General features: G+C 44.6%; 1 protein-coding gene across 1 annotated transcript; it reads left to right on the top strand.

The window, feature by feature from the left end:
- The first annotated feature begins 874 nt into the window (after positions 1–874).
- On the top strand, positions 875–13,318 carry LOC117419523 (secretory phospholipase A2 receptor-like). The gene is made up of 7 exons (XM_058986489.1): positions 875–908; positions 3,400–3,753; positions 5,820–6,197; positions 8,261–8,476; positions 10,047–10,118; positions 10,463–10,551; positions 11,467–13,318. The coding sequence occupies exons 1-7, from the start codon at positions 875–877 to the stop codon at positions 11,593–11,595; spliced, it is 1,272 nt and encodes a 423-aa protein (XP_058842472.1). The 3' UTR covers positions 11,596–13,318.
- The last annotated feature ends 4,351 nt before the right edge of the window (positions 13,319–17,669 follow it).

Genomic DNA, 17,669 nt, shown 5'->3' with positions numbered 1-17,669 from the left:
GATAGTAACCTCACAATGCTGTAGGTATGCATTGGATTTGGATTTGGTGAAGGATAGTAACCTCACAATGCTGTAGGTATGCATTGGATTTGGATTTGGTGAAGGATAGTAACCTCACAATGCTGTAGGTATGCATTGGATTTGGATTTGGTGAAGGATAGTAACCTCACAATGCTGTAGGTATGCATTGGATTTGGATTTGGTGAAGGATAGTAACCTCACAATGCTGTAGGTATGCATTGGATTTGGATTTGGTGAAGGATAGTAACCTCACAATGCTGTAGGTATGCATTGGATTTGGATTTGGTGAAGGATAGTAACCTCACAATGCTGTAGGTATGCATTGGATTTGGATTTGGTGAAGGATAGTAACCTCACAATGCTGTAGGTATGCATTGGATTTGGATTTGGTGAAGGATAGTAACCTCACAATGCTGTAGGTATGCATTGGATTTGGATTTGGTGAAGGATAGTAACCTCACAATGCTGTAGGTATGCATTGGATTTGGATTTGGTGAAGGATAGTAACCTCACAATGCTGTAGGTATGCATTGGATTTGGATTTGGTGAAGGATAGTAACCTCACAATGCTGTAGGTATGCATTGGATTTGGATTTGGTGACGCAGAGTTATTCTTTGATTATGTTCAATATTTATAATCTAATAATCCACATATTGATGATAGGGGTGAGTGTTTGCTTGTGTTTTATTAACCACACTATTAAATGCACTTGGAAAAAGAAGCCCGGTTTCTAAAGTATGTTAACAAATAGAGAATATGAACAGAACCCTTACAGCTACAGATCTGTATGCATCTTCTATTGAATATACTGTAATAATAGACAAAAGCCTTTCTGTTTTCTCTAGTGTGACGATGGGAAGCAAGGTGCTGCTGCTGCTGATTTCAGGTACGCTGCACAATGTGGGGCTCCAGTAAATATGATGTGTTACTCAAGTGCAAATCATTCTAGTCAAGCGGAAGGGCAGCCAAAGCCAGGTGTGGAAACATGTTTTAGATCAGAGATGCCTGTCACTTCCTGCTAATATACCACGTGCTGTTTCAATGCACAGCTTTCAGATCTTTAACCCTTGCTCACCTGCATGCTGTTGAGTTTATTAAGGGCTGTTCTTCCTGCCTGAGAGCTGCATGCTGAGCACAACGAGACATTGTTTTGTCTGTGTTGTATTTCTGCAGGTGCAGTGTGTTGCTAGGCAGATTTGTTATGCTTGGGTTGTGCCTCTACATTTGATTGGTTGTTTTCTGAGGTTTATTACAAAGGAACTTAGTGTTCTTGTTTGTGCTTGAATACAAAACAAAGGGTTTTTAATGCATCGTAATTTGGGGTTATTATTATTATTATTATTATTATTATTTATTTATTTCTTAGCAGACGCCCTTATCCAGGTCGACTTACAATTGTTACAAGATATCACATTATACATTATTTCACATTATTTTTACATACAATTACCCATTTATACAGTTGGGCTTTTTACTGGAGCAATCTAGGTAAAGTACTTTGCTCAAGGGTCCAGCAGCAGTGTCCCCCACCTGGGATCGAACCCACCACCCTCCAGTCAAGAGTCCAGAGCCCTAACGACTACACCACACTCCTGCCCTTGTTCTATGTTAGCTGCCTATATGTCATGCATTTAATATACCTAAGTTATTAGCAGAATCTGGGGGTATATGATGTCAAAGCTACATTTCACATGTACCGGGCATACAGTTTTGTGGATCACAGGGATTTACTTGTTCATGTTACTGATGGCTCTAATTTTGAATTGACGTCAATGGCTGAATGTCACTGCCATGCTTGTCTCTGATGGTGCTGTGAGACAGTATCTTGTGTCCTATCTGCTACTCTCTGCATGCTTGTCTCTGATGGTGCTGTGAGACAGTATCTTGTGTCCTATCTGCTACTCTCTGCATGCTTGTCTCTGATGGTGCTGTGAGACAGTATCTTGTGTCCTATCTGCTACTCTCTGTATGCTTGTCTCTGATGGTGTTGTGAGAGAGTATCTTGTGTCCTATCTGCTACTCTCTGCATGCTTGTCTCTGATGGTGCTGTGAGACAGTATCTTGTGTCCTATCTGCTACTCTCTGCATGCTTGTCTCTGATGGTGCTGTGAGACAGTATCTTGTGTCCTATCTGCTACTCTCTGCATGCTTGTCTCTGATGGTGCTGTGAGACAGTATCTTGTGTCCTATCTGCTACTCTCTGTATGCTTGTCTCTGATGGTTTTGTGAGACAGTATCTTGTGTCCTATCTGCTACTCTCTGCATGCTTGTCTCTGATGGTGTTGTGAGACAGTATCTTGTGTCCTATCTGCTACTCTCTGCATGCTTGTCTCTGATGGTTTTGTGAGACAGTATCTTGTGTCCTATCTGCTACTCTCTGCATGCTTGTCTCTGATGATGCTGTGAGACAGTATCTTGTGTCCTATCTGCTACTCTCTGCATGCTTGTCTCTGATGGTGTTGTGAGACAGTATCTTGTGTCCTATCTGCTACTCTCTGCATGCTTGTCTCTGATGGTTTTGTGAGACAGTATCTTGTGTCCTATCTGCTACTCTCTGCATGCTTGTCTCTGATGATGCTGTGAGACAGTATCTTGTGTCCTATCTGCTACTCTCTGCATGCTTGTCTCTGATGGTGTTGTGAGACAGTATCTTGTGTCCTATCTGCTACTCTCTGCATGCTTGTCTCTGATGGTTTTGTGAGACAGTATCTTGTGTCCTATCTGCTACTCTCTGCATGCTTGTCTCTGATGATGCTGTGAGACAGTATCTTGTGTCCTATCTGCTACTCTCTGCATGCTTGTCCCCGATGATGCTGTGAGACAGTATCTTGTGTCCTATCTGCTACTCTCTGCATGCTTGTCTCTGATGGTGCTGTGAGACAGTATCTTGTGTCCTATCTGCTACTCTCTGCATGCTTGTCTCTGATGGTGCTGTGAGACAGTATCTTGTGTCCTATCTGCTACTCTCTGCATGCTTGTCTCTGATGGTTTTGTGAGACAGTAACTTGTGTCCTATCCTCTACTCTCTGCATGCTTGTCTCTGATGATGCTGTGAGACAGTATCTTGTGTCCTATCTGCTACTCTCTGCATGCTTGTCCCCGATGATGCTGTGAGACAGTATCTTGTGTCCTATCTGCTACTCTCTGCATGCTTGTCTCTGATGGTGCTGTGAGACAGTATCTTGTGTCCTATCTGCTACTCTCTGCATGCTTGTCTCTGATGATGCTGTGAGACAGTATCTTGTGTCCTATCTGCTACTCTCTGCATGCTTGTCTCTGATGGTTTTGTGAGACAGTATCTTGTGTCCTATCTGCTACTCTCTGCATGCTTGTCTCTGATGGTGCTGTGTATCAGTATCTTGTGTTTCTTTCCCCAGCTATCAGTCTGGTCCAGGTCACAGTGAGTGTAGAGCTCCACTTAGTGAAGATAAATAAAACCTGGAGTGAAGCTCAGAGCTACTGCAGAGAACACTACACAGACCTGGTCAGCATTCGCAGTACACAAGAAGTGGAGAAGATAAACACTACTGTGCAAGACGTCCAGACAGAGAGAGTTTGGATCGGGCTGTTTAGAAACAACACCAGCCAGCAATGGCAGTGGTCCATTGGAGATTACTTCATGTACCTGAACTGGGAGAAAAAACCACCGTACACTGATCTATATGCTGTAATTGTGGGGAAACAATGGCTTGATAAACCATCTTCTACATTTTATTTCATATGCCAGAAAGGTAAGGAGCCTCTCTTTCCTCTCCCTATCCTCCTGTTCTACCCCTGTGTGTAAGGAGCCTCTCTTTCCACTCCCTATCCTCCTGTTCTACCCCTGTGTGTAAGGAGCCTCTCTTTCCACTCCCTATCCTCCTGTTCTACCCCTGTGTGTAAGGAGCCTCTCTTTCCACTCCCTATCCTCCTGTTCTACCCCTGTGTGTAAGGAGCCTCTCTTTCCACTCCCTATCCTCCTGTTCTACCCCTGTGTGTAAGGAGCCTCTCTTTCCTCTCCCTATCCTCCTGTTCTACCCCTGTGTGTAAGGAGCCTCTCTTTCCTCTTCCTATCCTCCTGTTCTACCCCTGTGTGTAAGGAGCCTCTCTTTCCTCTCCCTATCCTCCTGTTCTACCCCTGTGTGTAAGGAGCCTCTCTTTCCACTCCCTATCCTCCTGTTATACCCCTGTGTGTAAGGAGCCTCTCTTTCCTCTCCCTATCATCCTGTTCTGCCCCTGTGTGTAAGGAGCCTCTCTTTCCTCTCCCTATCCTCCTGTTCTACCCCTGTGTGTAAGGAGCCTCTCTTTCCACTCCCTATCCTCCTGTTCTGCCCCTGTGTGTAAGGAGCCTCTCTTTCCTCTCCCTATCCTCCTGTTCTACCCCTGTGTGTAAGGAGCCTCTCTTTCCTCTCCCTATCCTCCTGTTCTACCCCTGTGTGTAAGGAGCCTCTCTTTCCTCTTCCTATCCTCCTGTTCTACCCCTGTGTGTAAGGAGCCTCTCTTTCCTCTCCCTATCCTCCTGTTCTACCCCTGTGTGTAAGGAGCCTCTCTTTCCTCTTCCTATCCTCCTGTTCTACCCCTGTGTGTAAGGAGCCTCTCTTTCCTCTCCCTATCCTCCTGTTCTACCCCTGTGTGTAAGGAGCCTCTCTTTCCACTCCCTATCCTCCTGTTATACCCCTGTGTGTAAGGAGCCTCTCTTTCCTCTCCCTATCATCCTGTTCTGCCCCTGTGTGTAAGGAGCCTCTCTTTCCTCTCCCTATCCTCCTGTTCTACCCCTGTGTGTAAGGAGCCTCTCTTTCCACTCCCTATCCTCCTGTTCTGCCCCTGTGTGTAAGGAGCCTCTCTTTCCTCTCCCTATCCTCCTGTTCTACCCCTGTGTGTAAGGAGCCTCTTTTTCCTCTCCCTATCCTCCTGTTCTACCCCTGTGTGTAAGCTGCTCTCTGCTCTTCAGTAAATCCTGTTGGAAGAAGCGGGCTGGTGCAGCTGCTGGCTCCTCTAAGCTGTCCTGCTCTGGCTCCAGCAGTTACAGAAAGTTCCCATTCCCAGGCTCATTGCTATGCCTGCTTCACTCCCTTTCACAAACACCAGGCTCGCCACTGTACCTGCCTCACTCTGACCCTTCACAGATGTTACAGGCAGTGCTGTGTGATGCACTACTGACCCCTGCTGGTGGGATGAGGTCATGGGTTATGGGTTATGCACTCTATTGGTCTGTGTGTTCCAGAGCGGTCAGTTGTGCTGGCTGTGTGAGTGCTGTACTTTACGCAGCACTGACGTGGTGTAATGTAAAGGGCTTTGTGTTTTAACAGCACAGGGGAGAGAAATAATAAAAATATTCTACAATTCTGTGAATTACACTCCAAGGAATACTAGTTTGTTACTTTGAACATCAAACAGGAAAACATAAAATCCTTATTAGAAAAATAAAATAAAAGATCACAGATTGACTTTGACTCAGGATCCACTAGCAGCCGAGCAAGATCAGAAATGAGACTTATTTGTATTTATATGAAGATACAACATTCAGTTACAAAGAAATAAATCAAAACACACACAATGATAGTGACAATAATGATAGGCCAGCAACAGGCTACTATACACAATGCAATAAGTGTAATACACTGTAATGTATAGCTAGGGTACAAATATGTTATAAATCAAACAGGAGAAATCAACCAAATCAGCAGTTCTCTTGTGTGCAGATATTATGAAGTGCAAATACTGTAGCGCACATTTCTAAAGTAAAAGCAATAATGATTAAGAGCAGTATTTATGAGAGGGTATTCTCCACCTTCACTAGACTCTGCTTTCTCTTTAGTTGCAGAGAGAGACAGCTCTGCCCTGAAGGGATATTATTTGGTAACGGAATTTAAGTCCTGGACTGACGCCCAGCAGCACTGTAGAAATAATGGCTCAGAGCTGGCCAGCATACGCAACCAGGAGGAGCAGGAGGCTCTCAATACAGTTAATACAGAAACAAGTCGTTTCGTGTGGATCGGTTTGTATAGAGAGAGCAACTCACAGCCGTGGAAGTGGTCTAATGGAGACCCAATTGAAAAGTGGGATAGTGGTGAACCAGACCTCTCAAATACACAGGACGTCTGTGTCAGCATGAATGGGAACGCCCCAGGAAGAGCTCCGGGCTTCTGGAATGATAGGAGCTGCACTGAGAGATTCTACTTTCTCTGTTCCGGAGGTAAATGATATATAATCCGAGCTCACTACAGTATTTCCTTATTCTCATCCAGTTAAAGCGCTGCCGCGGGGAGCGCAGGATGAGTCACACAGCTTGGACGGCACCAGTTCGCGTCCAGGCTGTGCAAAGAGGCTGAACTTTGCTGGGGACCACAAAGGGAGCGTCACATTGGCTCTGACGCTCCCGGGGTGGGGGGGGGGTGGGAAGCCGGCAGGGACTCCTTCTCCTCATCGCGCAACAGCGAACCCTACTGGCCAGACACAACGAGCACATTCAGAGTGGATAAGAAGCAGGGCTGGCTGATCTCTGTTCTCTGGGATCGGTAGCCCGCCCACTTCTGCTCTGGATTGCTCGGCGTAAAAGCGATTCTGGCTTAAGGCTTGTGAGATCGGAGGACGCTCACACACCCTCAGAGTGTCTGTGCTGTGTGGGGACTTGCTGCAGTGAGGAGAAAAAACATTATTAGACACTCCAAATAGGGGGAAAATAAATAAAAATAATAATTGGTCACTAAATTTATTTAAAAAAAAATTAAAGGAAATGTGCTCGCTGTGCCCGTCCATCATCACTGATTTCAGAGTAGCAGAAGAGAGCAGGTGAATGAAGTGATGATATCCCACAGTAACACAAGCCCTGGAATACAGCACTGCGGTTATGAAATGACACAATTTAATAATTATTTCCATGCTGCTAACTTATAGTACATGTTTTACACAGGGTCATATTTAAAATGCCCATTGTAGCCTCTTCCCCTGTTTCTGACATGCCAGCTCTTGTCTCACACTTTTAAACAGTCTGTTTATGCTGCAGCCATTCATTGTGTTTTAGTTTATTTTAATTATTCTTATACATGCATGGTAAGGTAACACTTTAAAATGATGACTGCAAATGTATAATGAATTCCGGCTGAATGCCGCAGGAATAACAGCTGACTATCTTCTGCACTTCCTCTGAGTTCTGAAGCCATTCATTCTGAATTCAGCCCTATATCAGAATATGCATGCGATCAACATCATTTTTACAAAGGAAGATGGAATCAATACAGGTAATTAAATCCACATGAATTAACAGGGCTGAATTGAAAACGTCCCAGAGATACAATGAGAATTCATGAAGCATTTGTGGTGAGCCTCACAAATACAGTCTAGGACTGCTATGAGATTGTTAGGGTTGCCAGATTTGAGTGAGCTGGTCTGGTGTGGCACCAGAGAAGCTTGTTAACATTATTTAGATACAAAATACTTTTTAAATATTTAGACAAAACAAACCTTTTAGATTAGCTATATTATTTTTTATTTATTGTCATTTTTTGTATATATTCATTTGAATTTTAATCACAAGCTGAAGATCTAGCAAGATGCTGCTTTTTATTTCAGCCGCACTCTCGTTTAGTCTTTAATCAACACACATAGTATGCCATTGAGGGGTGGATCTCAGACCGGATTCATCCAATGGCACGCTTGAGGGGTGGATCTCAGACTGGATTCATCCAATGGCACGCTTGAGGGGTGTCTCTCAGACTGGATTCATCCAATGGCACGCTTGAGGGGTGGATCTCAGACTGGATTCATCCAATGGCACGCTTGAGGGGTGGATCTCAGACTGGATTCATCCAATGGCACGCTTGAGGGGTGGATCTCAGACTGGATTCATCCAATGGCACGCTTGAGGGGTGGATCTCAGACTGGATTCATCCAATGGCACGCTTGAGGGGTGGATCTCAGACTGGATTCATCCAATGGCACGCTTGAGGGGTGGATCTCAGACTGGATTCATCCAATGGCACGCTTGAGGGGTGTATCTCAGACTGGATTCATCCAATGGCACGCTTGAGGGGTGTATCTCAGACTGGATTCATCCAATGGCACGCTTGAGGGGTGGATCTCAGACTGGATTCATCCAATGGCACGCTTGAGGGGTGGATCTCAGACTGGATTCATCCAATGGCACGCTTGAGGGGTGGATCTCAGACTGGATTCATCCAATGGCACGCTTTCTTTCTTGTCTCTTATTTTTATTTGTACTGTTGATCTGTCATAATTACAAACTTCTTTGTCATACAGAATTAAAAACAACTACCCCTGCAACTCCTACAACTACCCCTGCAACTACCCCTGCAACTCCTACAACTACCCCTGCAACTACCCCTGCAACTCCTACAACTACCCCTGCAACTCCTACAACTACCCCTGCAACTCCTACAACTACCCCTGCAACTACACCCAGCCCTAAAACGACTGCCGCAAAATCAACTGCAAAAACTACAACTGAGTCCCAAGGTAAGATGGAAGCTGCCTATGAGTGTCTGTTATACTGTGTGTGTGTCCTTGCTTGCTAAGAGTTTTGTTAACTTGTCCTTCTGCACTGAGGAATTCTACTTTCTCTGTTACAGAGGTCAGTGCTTTTTTAATGGGCATTGTGGACGCAGAAGAGATCACTATAGATATGAATTATTCTCTAACAAATTATTATTTTTATTATTATTATTTATTTATTAGCAGACGCCCTTATCCAGGGCGACTTACAATTGTTACAAGATATCACATTATTTTTTTACATACGATTACCCATTTATACAGTTGGGTTTTTACTGGAGCAATCTAGGTAAAGTATCTTGCTCAAGGGTACAGCAACAGTGTCACCCACCGGGGTTTGAACCCACGACCCTCCGGTCAAGAGTCCAGAGCCCTGACCACTACTCCACACTGCTGCCAACTCAACACTACCTTATGAAGCAGGAGCAAACCCAGACAGAATGAACACAAAGGCAAAAGCAAAGGCTTGTGCCAGCATTAACCCAGCAGCTCACAGCTTAGTTCCAGGAGGGAGCAGTTAAACTGGTGTTCTCAGCCGTTTCTGAGTAGTTTTCATTTTCATACATAATCTTTAGAAAATGTGCCTGGGCCCATAGTGTACAGCAGGGGTCTCAACCCTGGTCCTGGAGAGCCCCTATCCAGCAGGTTTTATAGGTGCCATTATCCTGCACAATAACTGTAGATAAAGCACTCCGTATTGGAAGCCACACGGTTAATATTATTAACAGTTATCACTGACATAAACCCAACAGGATGTTGTTTTGTTGTTTTCTTTCCGATTTAGTTCCTGAGAAGAATAGTCGCCGCAGTTATTATTCTTGAGGTGCACGTGCTGCTATTTGCAAAGCTTGTTTTAACATTGTCTTTATTACCCTGACCAGAGACCCGCGCTTACAATTGCATTGTCATAATGGCTACATCATCTTTGAATTCTCAAATGAATACCCGGGAAGTGAAAAGAGAGCCGGGTCGGGCCAGGTCATTTAAAACCCGACGGGTCTCCGGGCCAAACTCTACTTTGTCTCTTAGTTCCCCTGTCTGACAATGAAACCCCCAGAAACGGAGGTGCAGAACTTCACACTGCACTCACAACGTTTATACAGGCGCATGTCACATGGTACATTTTTCCATGTTTTGCTGTCCCGATACGCTTATTCTCAAAGTCAAGTGAGACCCCAGTGAAGTCAAACAGAACGTCCATCAGGAACATGGTTTGAAAATGAAACAGCTGGACCATATTGCACGTATTTCAAATAAACAGCTGGACCATATTGCACGTATTTCAAATAAACAGCTGGACCATATTGCACGTATTTCAAATAAACAGCTGGACCATATTGCACGTATTTCAAATAAACAGCTGGACCATATTGCACGTATTTCAAATAAACAGCTGGACCATATTGCACGTGTTTCAAATCATTTATAGCAAAGGATTACTGTGTGTTTCAAATTGTTGGAAGGATCACTGTAATTAATAACAAAGTTTGTATTACACTATTGACCTGATTTCACTTTAATATTTTCTTTACAGAGTCAAATCCCACAAACAACGAGCCAGGAACCACAGCACTATCAACTGAAACCAAGGACTCTACTGAACCAGGTATGTTATTGTGTCATGTAGAATCTGACCAGAACCTTTCACAGGTACAAAACAAACCAATAGGATTGAAGGGATGAGCTGTATAAAGATGTGATGTCAATTCAGAGTGATCCTCCGCTCACTGCAGTGTGAAGCAGGGCACTGTACAGCACAGAGGCATGTTTTTCACTGCAGCCAGTTCAGTTGAGTTCAGTGGGATTCCCAGCTCATAGCAAACAGGACACTGATGAAGCAGGGGTGTGAGCTGCAGTCAGCCCTGATTTGTATATAGTGACAGGGTCACAGTAGCCTGTCTGCACCCTTTCTAATCCATTGTGTGTGAATGGCTGGGTTTGTCCACACAGGGGAAAGACGGGTGCTGAGGATTTATATAACGGCACCAGAAGGACGTGATCCTGAAGACCCGCAAATCAGAGATGCCATTTTAGCTGAGGTAGGGGGCACTTCCTCTTCATGATATTCGATGCAGACTCCTAGTTTGTGTTCCAGAAAGCTTCTCTATCGATGATTATTTATTCAGGAGATCAAGACAAGCGACCCAATATTTAATGGAACATGATTTTAATGAGCAGATTTCTAAATGCAATGTGCAATGGAGACCCCACACAAGCCTATACTTTGAATGGATACCCTGAGAGAAGTGACACAGCGCTGAGGCTGTGAATGGACACCCTGAGAGAAGTGACGCAGCGCTGAGGCTGTGAATGGACACCCTGAGAGAAGTGACGCAGCGCTGAGGCTGTGAATGAACACCCTGAGAGAAGTGACTCAGCGCTGAGGCTGTGAATGGACACCCTGAGAGAAGTGACGTAGTGCTGAGGCTGTGAATGGACACCCTGAGAGAAGTGACGCAGCGCTGAGGCTGTGAATGGACACCCTGAGAGAAGTGACGCAGCGCTGAGGCTGTGAATGGACACCCTGAGAGAAGTGACGCAGGCTGAGGCTGTGAATGGATTCCCTGAGAGAAGTGACGCAGCGCTGAGGCTGTGAATGTGTGTCTGTGTCTGAGTGTGTGTGTATGTGTGAGTGTGTGTCTGTGTCTTGTGTGTATGTGTGTGCGTGTGTATGAGTGTGTGTGTCTTGCCTGTGAGTGTGTGTGAGTGTGTGTCTATGAGTGTGTGTGTGTGAAGACAGGTTCCTTTTCATTCCAAAGTGTCTTCTTCATTTATGTTGGTATTCCATCCAATTGCACACAAGCTACCTATCAGTCCATGAATTGTTTAATTGATGTGATGTGTGCAGATCTCTTGAGGTTTATTAGCTGTGCTAGCATGAGGAGAGCCTGGCTAGTCTGCACAGACTTTCCTCTTCTTGTGTTCTTCTAACATGGAGTCTGCTGCTGTTTCAGATTCAAAGGAGCTACTCAGGGCAGACCCCATCGCAGGACCTGAAGCTGAGGTGGAGAGAGATTGATGGGAAGATTTTCCACAAGCAGGAGGATGATGAGGAGGAGGGTGGGACGTGCCCCAAGCCCTGAGAGAGCAGAGCCTGGCCAGTGCTCAGGGAACGCTGCTCCAATAAGCACACAAAAGCTTCCTGCGCATTAGCTTCATACAAGACATGCTATTAGAATGCTGAACTAGCTTTACATTGACTAGATATATTATTATTATCATCATTCACTTTTATATATCATAGAATCGTTTCATTGTGAGGATCAGATGTCAATGGTTGCTTCTCCTTGCAGTCACCACATAGTCACCACCCACACCACCAGTCACCTGGCACACCACCACACACCACCACAGTCACCATAGTCACCACCCACACCACCACAGTCACCAGTCACCTTGCACACCACCAGTCATCACACAGTCACCACCCACACCACCACAGTCACCTTGCACACCACCAGTCACCACACAGTCACCACCCACACCACCAGTCACCAGTCACCACACAGTCACCACCAGTCACCTTGCACACCACCACACACCACCAGTCACCTTGCACACCACCACAGTCACCTCCCACACCACACAGTCACCACAGTCACCACCCACACCACCAGTCACCTTGCACACCACCACACAGTCACCACAGTCACCTCCCACACCACCAGTCACCTCCCACACCACCAGTCACCACAGCCACCTCACACACCACCAGTCACCACAGTTACCAGTCACCACCCACACCACCAGTCACCTCCCACACCACCAGTCACCAGTCACCACACAGTTACCACAGTCACCACCCACACCACCAGTCACCTCCCACACCACCAGTCACCACAGCCACCTCACACACCACCAGTCACCACAGTTACCAGTCACCACCCACACCACCAGTCACCTCCCACACCACCAGTCACCAGTCACCACACAGTCACCTCCCACACCACCAGTCATCTTGCACACCACCACAGTCACCAGTCACCACACAGTCACCTCACACACCAGTCACCTTGCACACCACCAGTCACCACACAATCACCTTGCACACCACCAGTCACCACAGTTACCACAGTCACCACCCACACCACCAGTCACCACACAGTCACCTCACACACCAGTCACCTTGCACACCACCACAGTCACCTCCCACACCACCAGTCACCTTGCACACCACCAGTCACCTACCACACCACAGTCACCAGTCACCTCCCACACCACCAGTCACCTCCCACACCAGTCACCTCCCACACCACACAGTCACCTTGCACACCACCACAGTCACCTTGCACACCACCACACAGTCACCACACAGTCACCTCCCACACCACAGTCACCAGTCACCTCCCACACCACAGTCACCTTGCACACCATCACAGTCACCACAGTCACCTTGCACACCACCACACAGTCACCACAGTCACCAGTCACCTTGCACACCACCAGTCACCACACAGTCACCAGTCACCTCCCACACCACACAGTCACCTTGCACACCACCACAGTCACCACAGTCACCTTGCACACCACCACACAGTCACCACAGTCACCTTGCACACCACCACAGTCACCACAGTCACCTTGCACACCACCACAGTCACCTCCCACACCACGACACGTGTTAGAAATCAAACATGTCAACATTGCACTCAGGCATTGCTATGAAACACATTCTCTTTTATAAATGGAACCGCTTCACTGCTATAAAGACAGATCAGACCTGTCACTCAAAACTATCCTCTGCTGCTGTGTTGATGGATACTGTCCATCGCTGGGAAAATCAAAGCAAATAAATAATCACTGCAATGATGAAAGTGGTCTTGATTTTGAATGATCTTGCTAGGCTGGAGTATGTAGTAGTTCACAGCAGCCACTTTACACTCTGCTAGGTGAAACATACTTGTGGTGATATCTGGTTGTTTTTTTGTGATGACAGCAGCCTAAAGTGGAAAAGGGGTCTGTGACTAAAACGATCATATTTACCAGCCAATGTTTACACCATCTTGGATCACATGACCACGTGGCTCAGCCTCCAACTGTATAAAACATAAACATATATGGTTGTCCATACCTGAGAGTGGTTTAAATAACAGTAGGACTTAGTATTTCATTCCTCCCCCTCTCCCCTCCGCCCCCGAAGCACTGGGTGTGCAATCGGATCAGCAGTGAGGTGGTTAACAATTCCACTGTAGGGCTTGGGAACACTGGGTGTGCAATCGGATCAGCAGTGAGGTGGTTAACAATTCCACTGTAGGGCTTGGGAACACTGGGTGTGCAATCGGATCAACAGTGAGGTGGTTAATAATTCCACTGTAGGGCTTGGGAACACTGGGTGTGCAATCGGATCAGCAGTGAGGTGGTTAACAATTCCACTGTAGGGCTTGGGAACACTGGGTGTGCAATCGGATCAGCAGTGAGGTGGTTAACAATTCCACTGTAGGGCTTGGGAACACTGGGTGTGCAATCGGATCAGCAGTGAGGTGGTTAACAATTCCACTGTAGGGCTTGGGAACACTGGGTGTGCAATCGGCTCGGCAGTGAGGTGGTTAACAATTCCACTGTAGGGCTTGGGAACACTGGGTGTGCAATCGGATCAGCAGTGAGGTGGTTAACAATTCCACTGTAGGGCTTGGGAACACTGGGTGTGCAATCGGCTCGGCAGTGAGGTGGTTAACAATTCCACTGTAGGGCTTGGGAACACTGAGTGTGCAATCGGATCAGCAGTGAGGTGGTTTTATTTTAACAACACTCAAGCTATTAACATCTATACAAAAATCAATTAATTAAAAAAATTAAGCTAAATAATATTTCAAAAGAACATTATCCTTCAATGCTGTAGTTTGACACTGATTTAATAAAGGGGTCGTCCCCTATCAGTCAGTTGTAGAGTCTGAAGCCTTTTCTCTATTAAGAAGTCATGTGCAATGTATAGGGAACTAGAATAAGAGAATACACAATGCAGCGACTTGACATGGCTGTACACATGCCGCAGAACAACTGTGTCATGAGTGAAACTGAGAAAACAGACACGATAATCTGAGGAGGACTAGTTGATGACTGTGTTTCAGTACTCCTCTGGGTGAGTACTTAAAACAAGTGTACACATATACTCTCACCTTCAGTCTTGCGTTAAAAATGCAGGAAAGTCAATTTTCTAACAGGGTGTAGCAGTGGTGAATAAGCATTCACAAATAATGCTTAGAAAACAGTCACTCGGAACTGAAACCTCCCTTCATCTCCCCTGCAATGCCAACCCCACTTAATGACGTTTTACGTTTGTGTTGTCCCTCTGTGCAGGATGCAAAGTTTATTGATTGAATTTACTGAAACATGTTGCATCTTTTGAAATAAGTGTAAAGTAATTTTACAAAAATGTGTTGATTTATACAGGGTTACGACCATGACTGAAGCTGTCAGCAGCAAAGGGGATTGGTTGTACTAACAAGGTTAAACAATAGGCCATGTTTTACAAAACATTTAAAAACTAATAAACAAACAATTACCATCATGAACATTATCGTAGCACGCTGCTTAAAACATAATAACACAATATATTCATGATAAAGTTGAGTTCTCATCTATAAACAGTAACAGGTTTAAAGCTTGGGACTCGCTGTCTGTAGCTTGGTGCTGTTTACATTATCGTCAGCATATTTTAAGAGACTGGAAGCTGAAATTACTTTTTTAAAACACACTTTTCTTATACCAATACAGTACTGGTGAGCGATAACCAGTTTGTTTGAAAACCAGGCTTTAATCACCGGTAACAGGTCCACAGGCAGTGATTCCGTGAGAGCTCCGGGGCTCAAGCACCAATGGGGGCTAATAAGGTCCCACACAGTGCAAATAAATCACCTGTTTTGTCAAATTATAGTGTGGATGCTTCAAAGCAGAACTGTTATCGCAGCGTTTAAAAATATAAAATCCATTTATAGTCTCCCAGATTGACAAGATCTGTGTTTCCCTTGTTTTTCTTTTGTATTTGTTAGTATCTAAACCTAGCAGATTCAGCGTCCGTCAGTTCTGGCAGATTCTACTGTACTTGCTGAAGCGGTTTTCTCCCACTGCTAATTAAAAAAAAAATAGCCACCTAGCTAACAATTTCATCCCGAGGGCTACAGTGAAACGTACTGTCTCTAAACTGGGACTTTAGTGAAGGCCACGTGTGTACGTGACTACATTCATTATTGTAGATAGTAATTGACAGACAGCCAGCATTTTTGTAAATAGCAACACATGTAATGTACAATAAAATAAACATTTTATTTGTGTCATCGCTGTCAGTTTCAGGCGGAGCTTCAGGGTCGGCAAGGTGACACAGCTAAGAGAATTTTTTCCTCTATCATCCTGTCTGATAATGTCAGTGTCAGTTTCTCAGCACACAGTACAGTAGTCGCTCAGTAACGAAGTCCAAACAGGTGACTGATCGGTCCGTTTGAGCGTTTACGAACGCTGTTGCTCTTCTTTGCACTCTTTCTAGAGCAGCAATATCCTTTTTGTAACGAGGTGACCAGAACTGAACACAATATTCTAGGTGAGGTCTTACTAATGCATTGTAGAGTTTTAACATTACTTCCCTTGATTTAAATTCAACACTTTTCACGATATATCCGAGTATCTTGTTGGCCTTTTTTATAGCTTCCCCACATTGTCTAGATGAAGACATTTCTGAATCAACATAAACTCTTTTTCATAGATTCCTTCTTCATTTTCAAAGTATCTCCCATATGATATTTATAATGCACATTTTTATTGCCTGTGTGCAATACTTTACACTTTTCTCTATTAAATTTCATTTGCCATGTGTCTGCCCAGTTCTGAATGCTGTCTAGATCATTTTGAATGACCTTTGCTGCTGTAACAGTGTTTGCCACTCCTCCTATTTTTGTGTCATCTGCAAATTTAACAAGTTTGCTTACTATACCAGAATCTAAATAATTAATGTAGATTAGGAATAGCAGAGGACCTAATACTGATCCCTGTGGTACACCACTGGTTACCTCGCTCCATTTTGAGGTTTCTCCTCTAATCAATACTTTCTGTTTTCTACATGTTAACCACTCCCTAATCCATGTGCATGCATTTTCTTGAATCCCTACTGCGTTCAGTTTGAGAATTAATTTTTTATGTGGGACTTTGTCAAAAGCTTTCTGGAAATCTAAATAAACCATGTTGTATGTTTTGCAGTTATCCATTTTCAATGTTGCGTCCTCAAAAAAGTCAAGTAGGTTAGTTAGACACGATCTCCCTTTCCTAAAACCATGCTGGCTGTCTCCCAGGATATTGTTGCCATATAGGTAATTTTCCATTTTGGAACTTATTATAGTTTCCATAAGTTTACATATAATAGAAGTCAGGCTTATTGGTCTGTAGTTACCTGGTTGGGTTTTGTCTCCCTTTTTGTGGATCGGTATTACGTTTGCAATTCTCCAGTCTGTCAGTACAACCCGTGTCAAGAGACTGTTGCATGATCTTGGTTAGCGGTTTGTAAATAACTTCTCATTTCTTTGAGTACTATTGGGAGGATCTCATCTGGCCCAGGGGATTTGTTTATTTTAAGAGCTCCTAGTCCCTTTAACACTTCTGCCTCTGTTATGCTAAAGTTATTTAAAATTGGATAGGAACATGGGGCATGTTGTCCATATCCTCCTTTGTAAAAACTAGTGAAAAGTAATCATTTAATATATTTGCTATTGTTCTTCGTCTATGATTTTGCCATTTGTATCTCTTAGACATTTAACCTCCTCTTTGAATGTTCTCTTGCTGTTATAATATTGGAAAAACATTTTGGAATTGGTTTTAGCCCCCTTAGCAGTGTTCATTTCTATCTCTCTCTTGGCCTTTCTAACTTACTTTTTGACTTGCGTTTGCAAGTCTAAGGCTGGTAAACATCTGCTTAAAAATCAATCTCCATAAAGTTGTTGTATCTGATACCCTGTGTCCTTGTATACATTGCTTTTAGATAATTACTATTGGGTTGTGTCAATCCGTGCCTGTATTCCAACCGCCTGATCAGCTGGGCGTTGCCTGGGGCGAGACCTGGCTCAGAGGGTCCCCTGCAGAGCCAACACCTCCACATTTCACAGCCCAATTGCCATGTAGGCCACCCACCAATGTATAAACAAGCCAATCCTTGCTGAACTTGGGATTTGACAAG

This window comes from Acipenser ruthenus, chromosome 14 (assembly GCF_902713425.1).
Source record: "Acipenser ruthenus chromosome 14, fAciRut3.2 maternal haplotype, whole genome shotgun sequence".
In the NCBI taxonomy this organism is placed as follows: domain Eukaryota; kingdom Metazoa; phylum Chordata; class Actinopteri; order Acipenseriformes; family Acipenseridae; genus Acipenser; species Acipenser ruthenus.
Note: the sequence above shows the minus strand (reverse complement) of the source record. Positions and strands in the feature narration are given on the sequence as shown.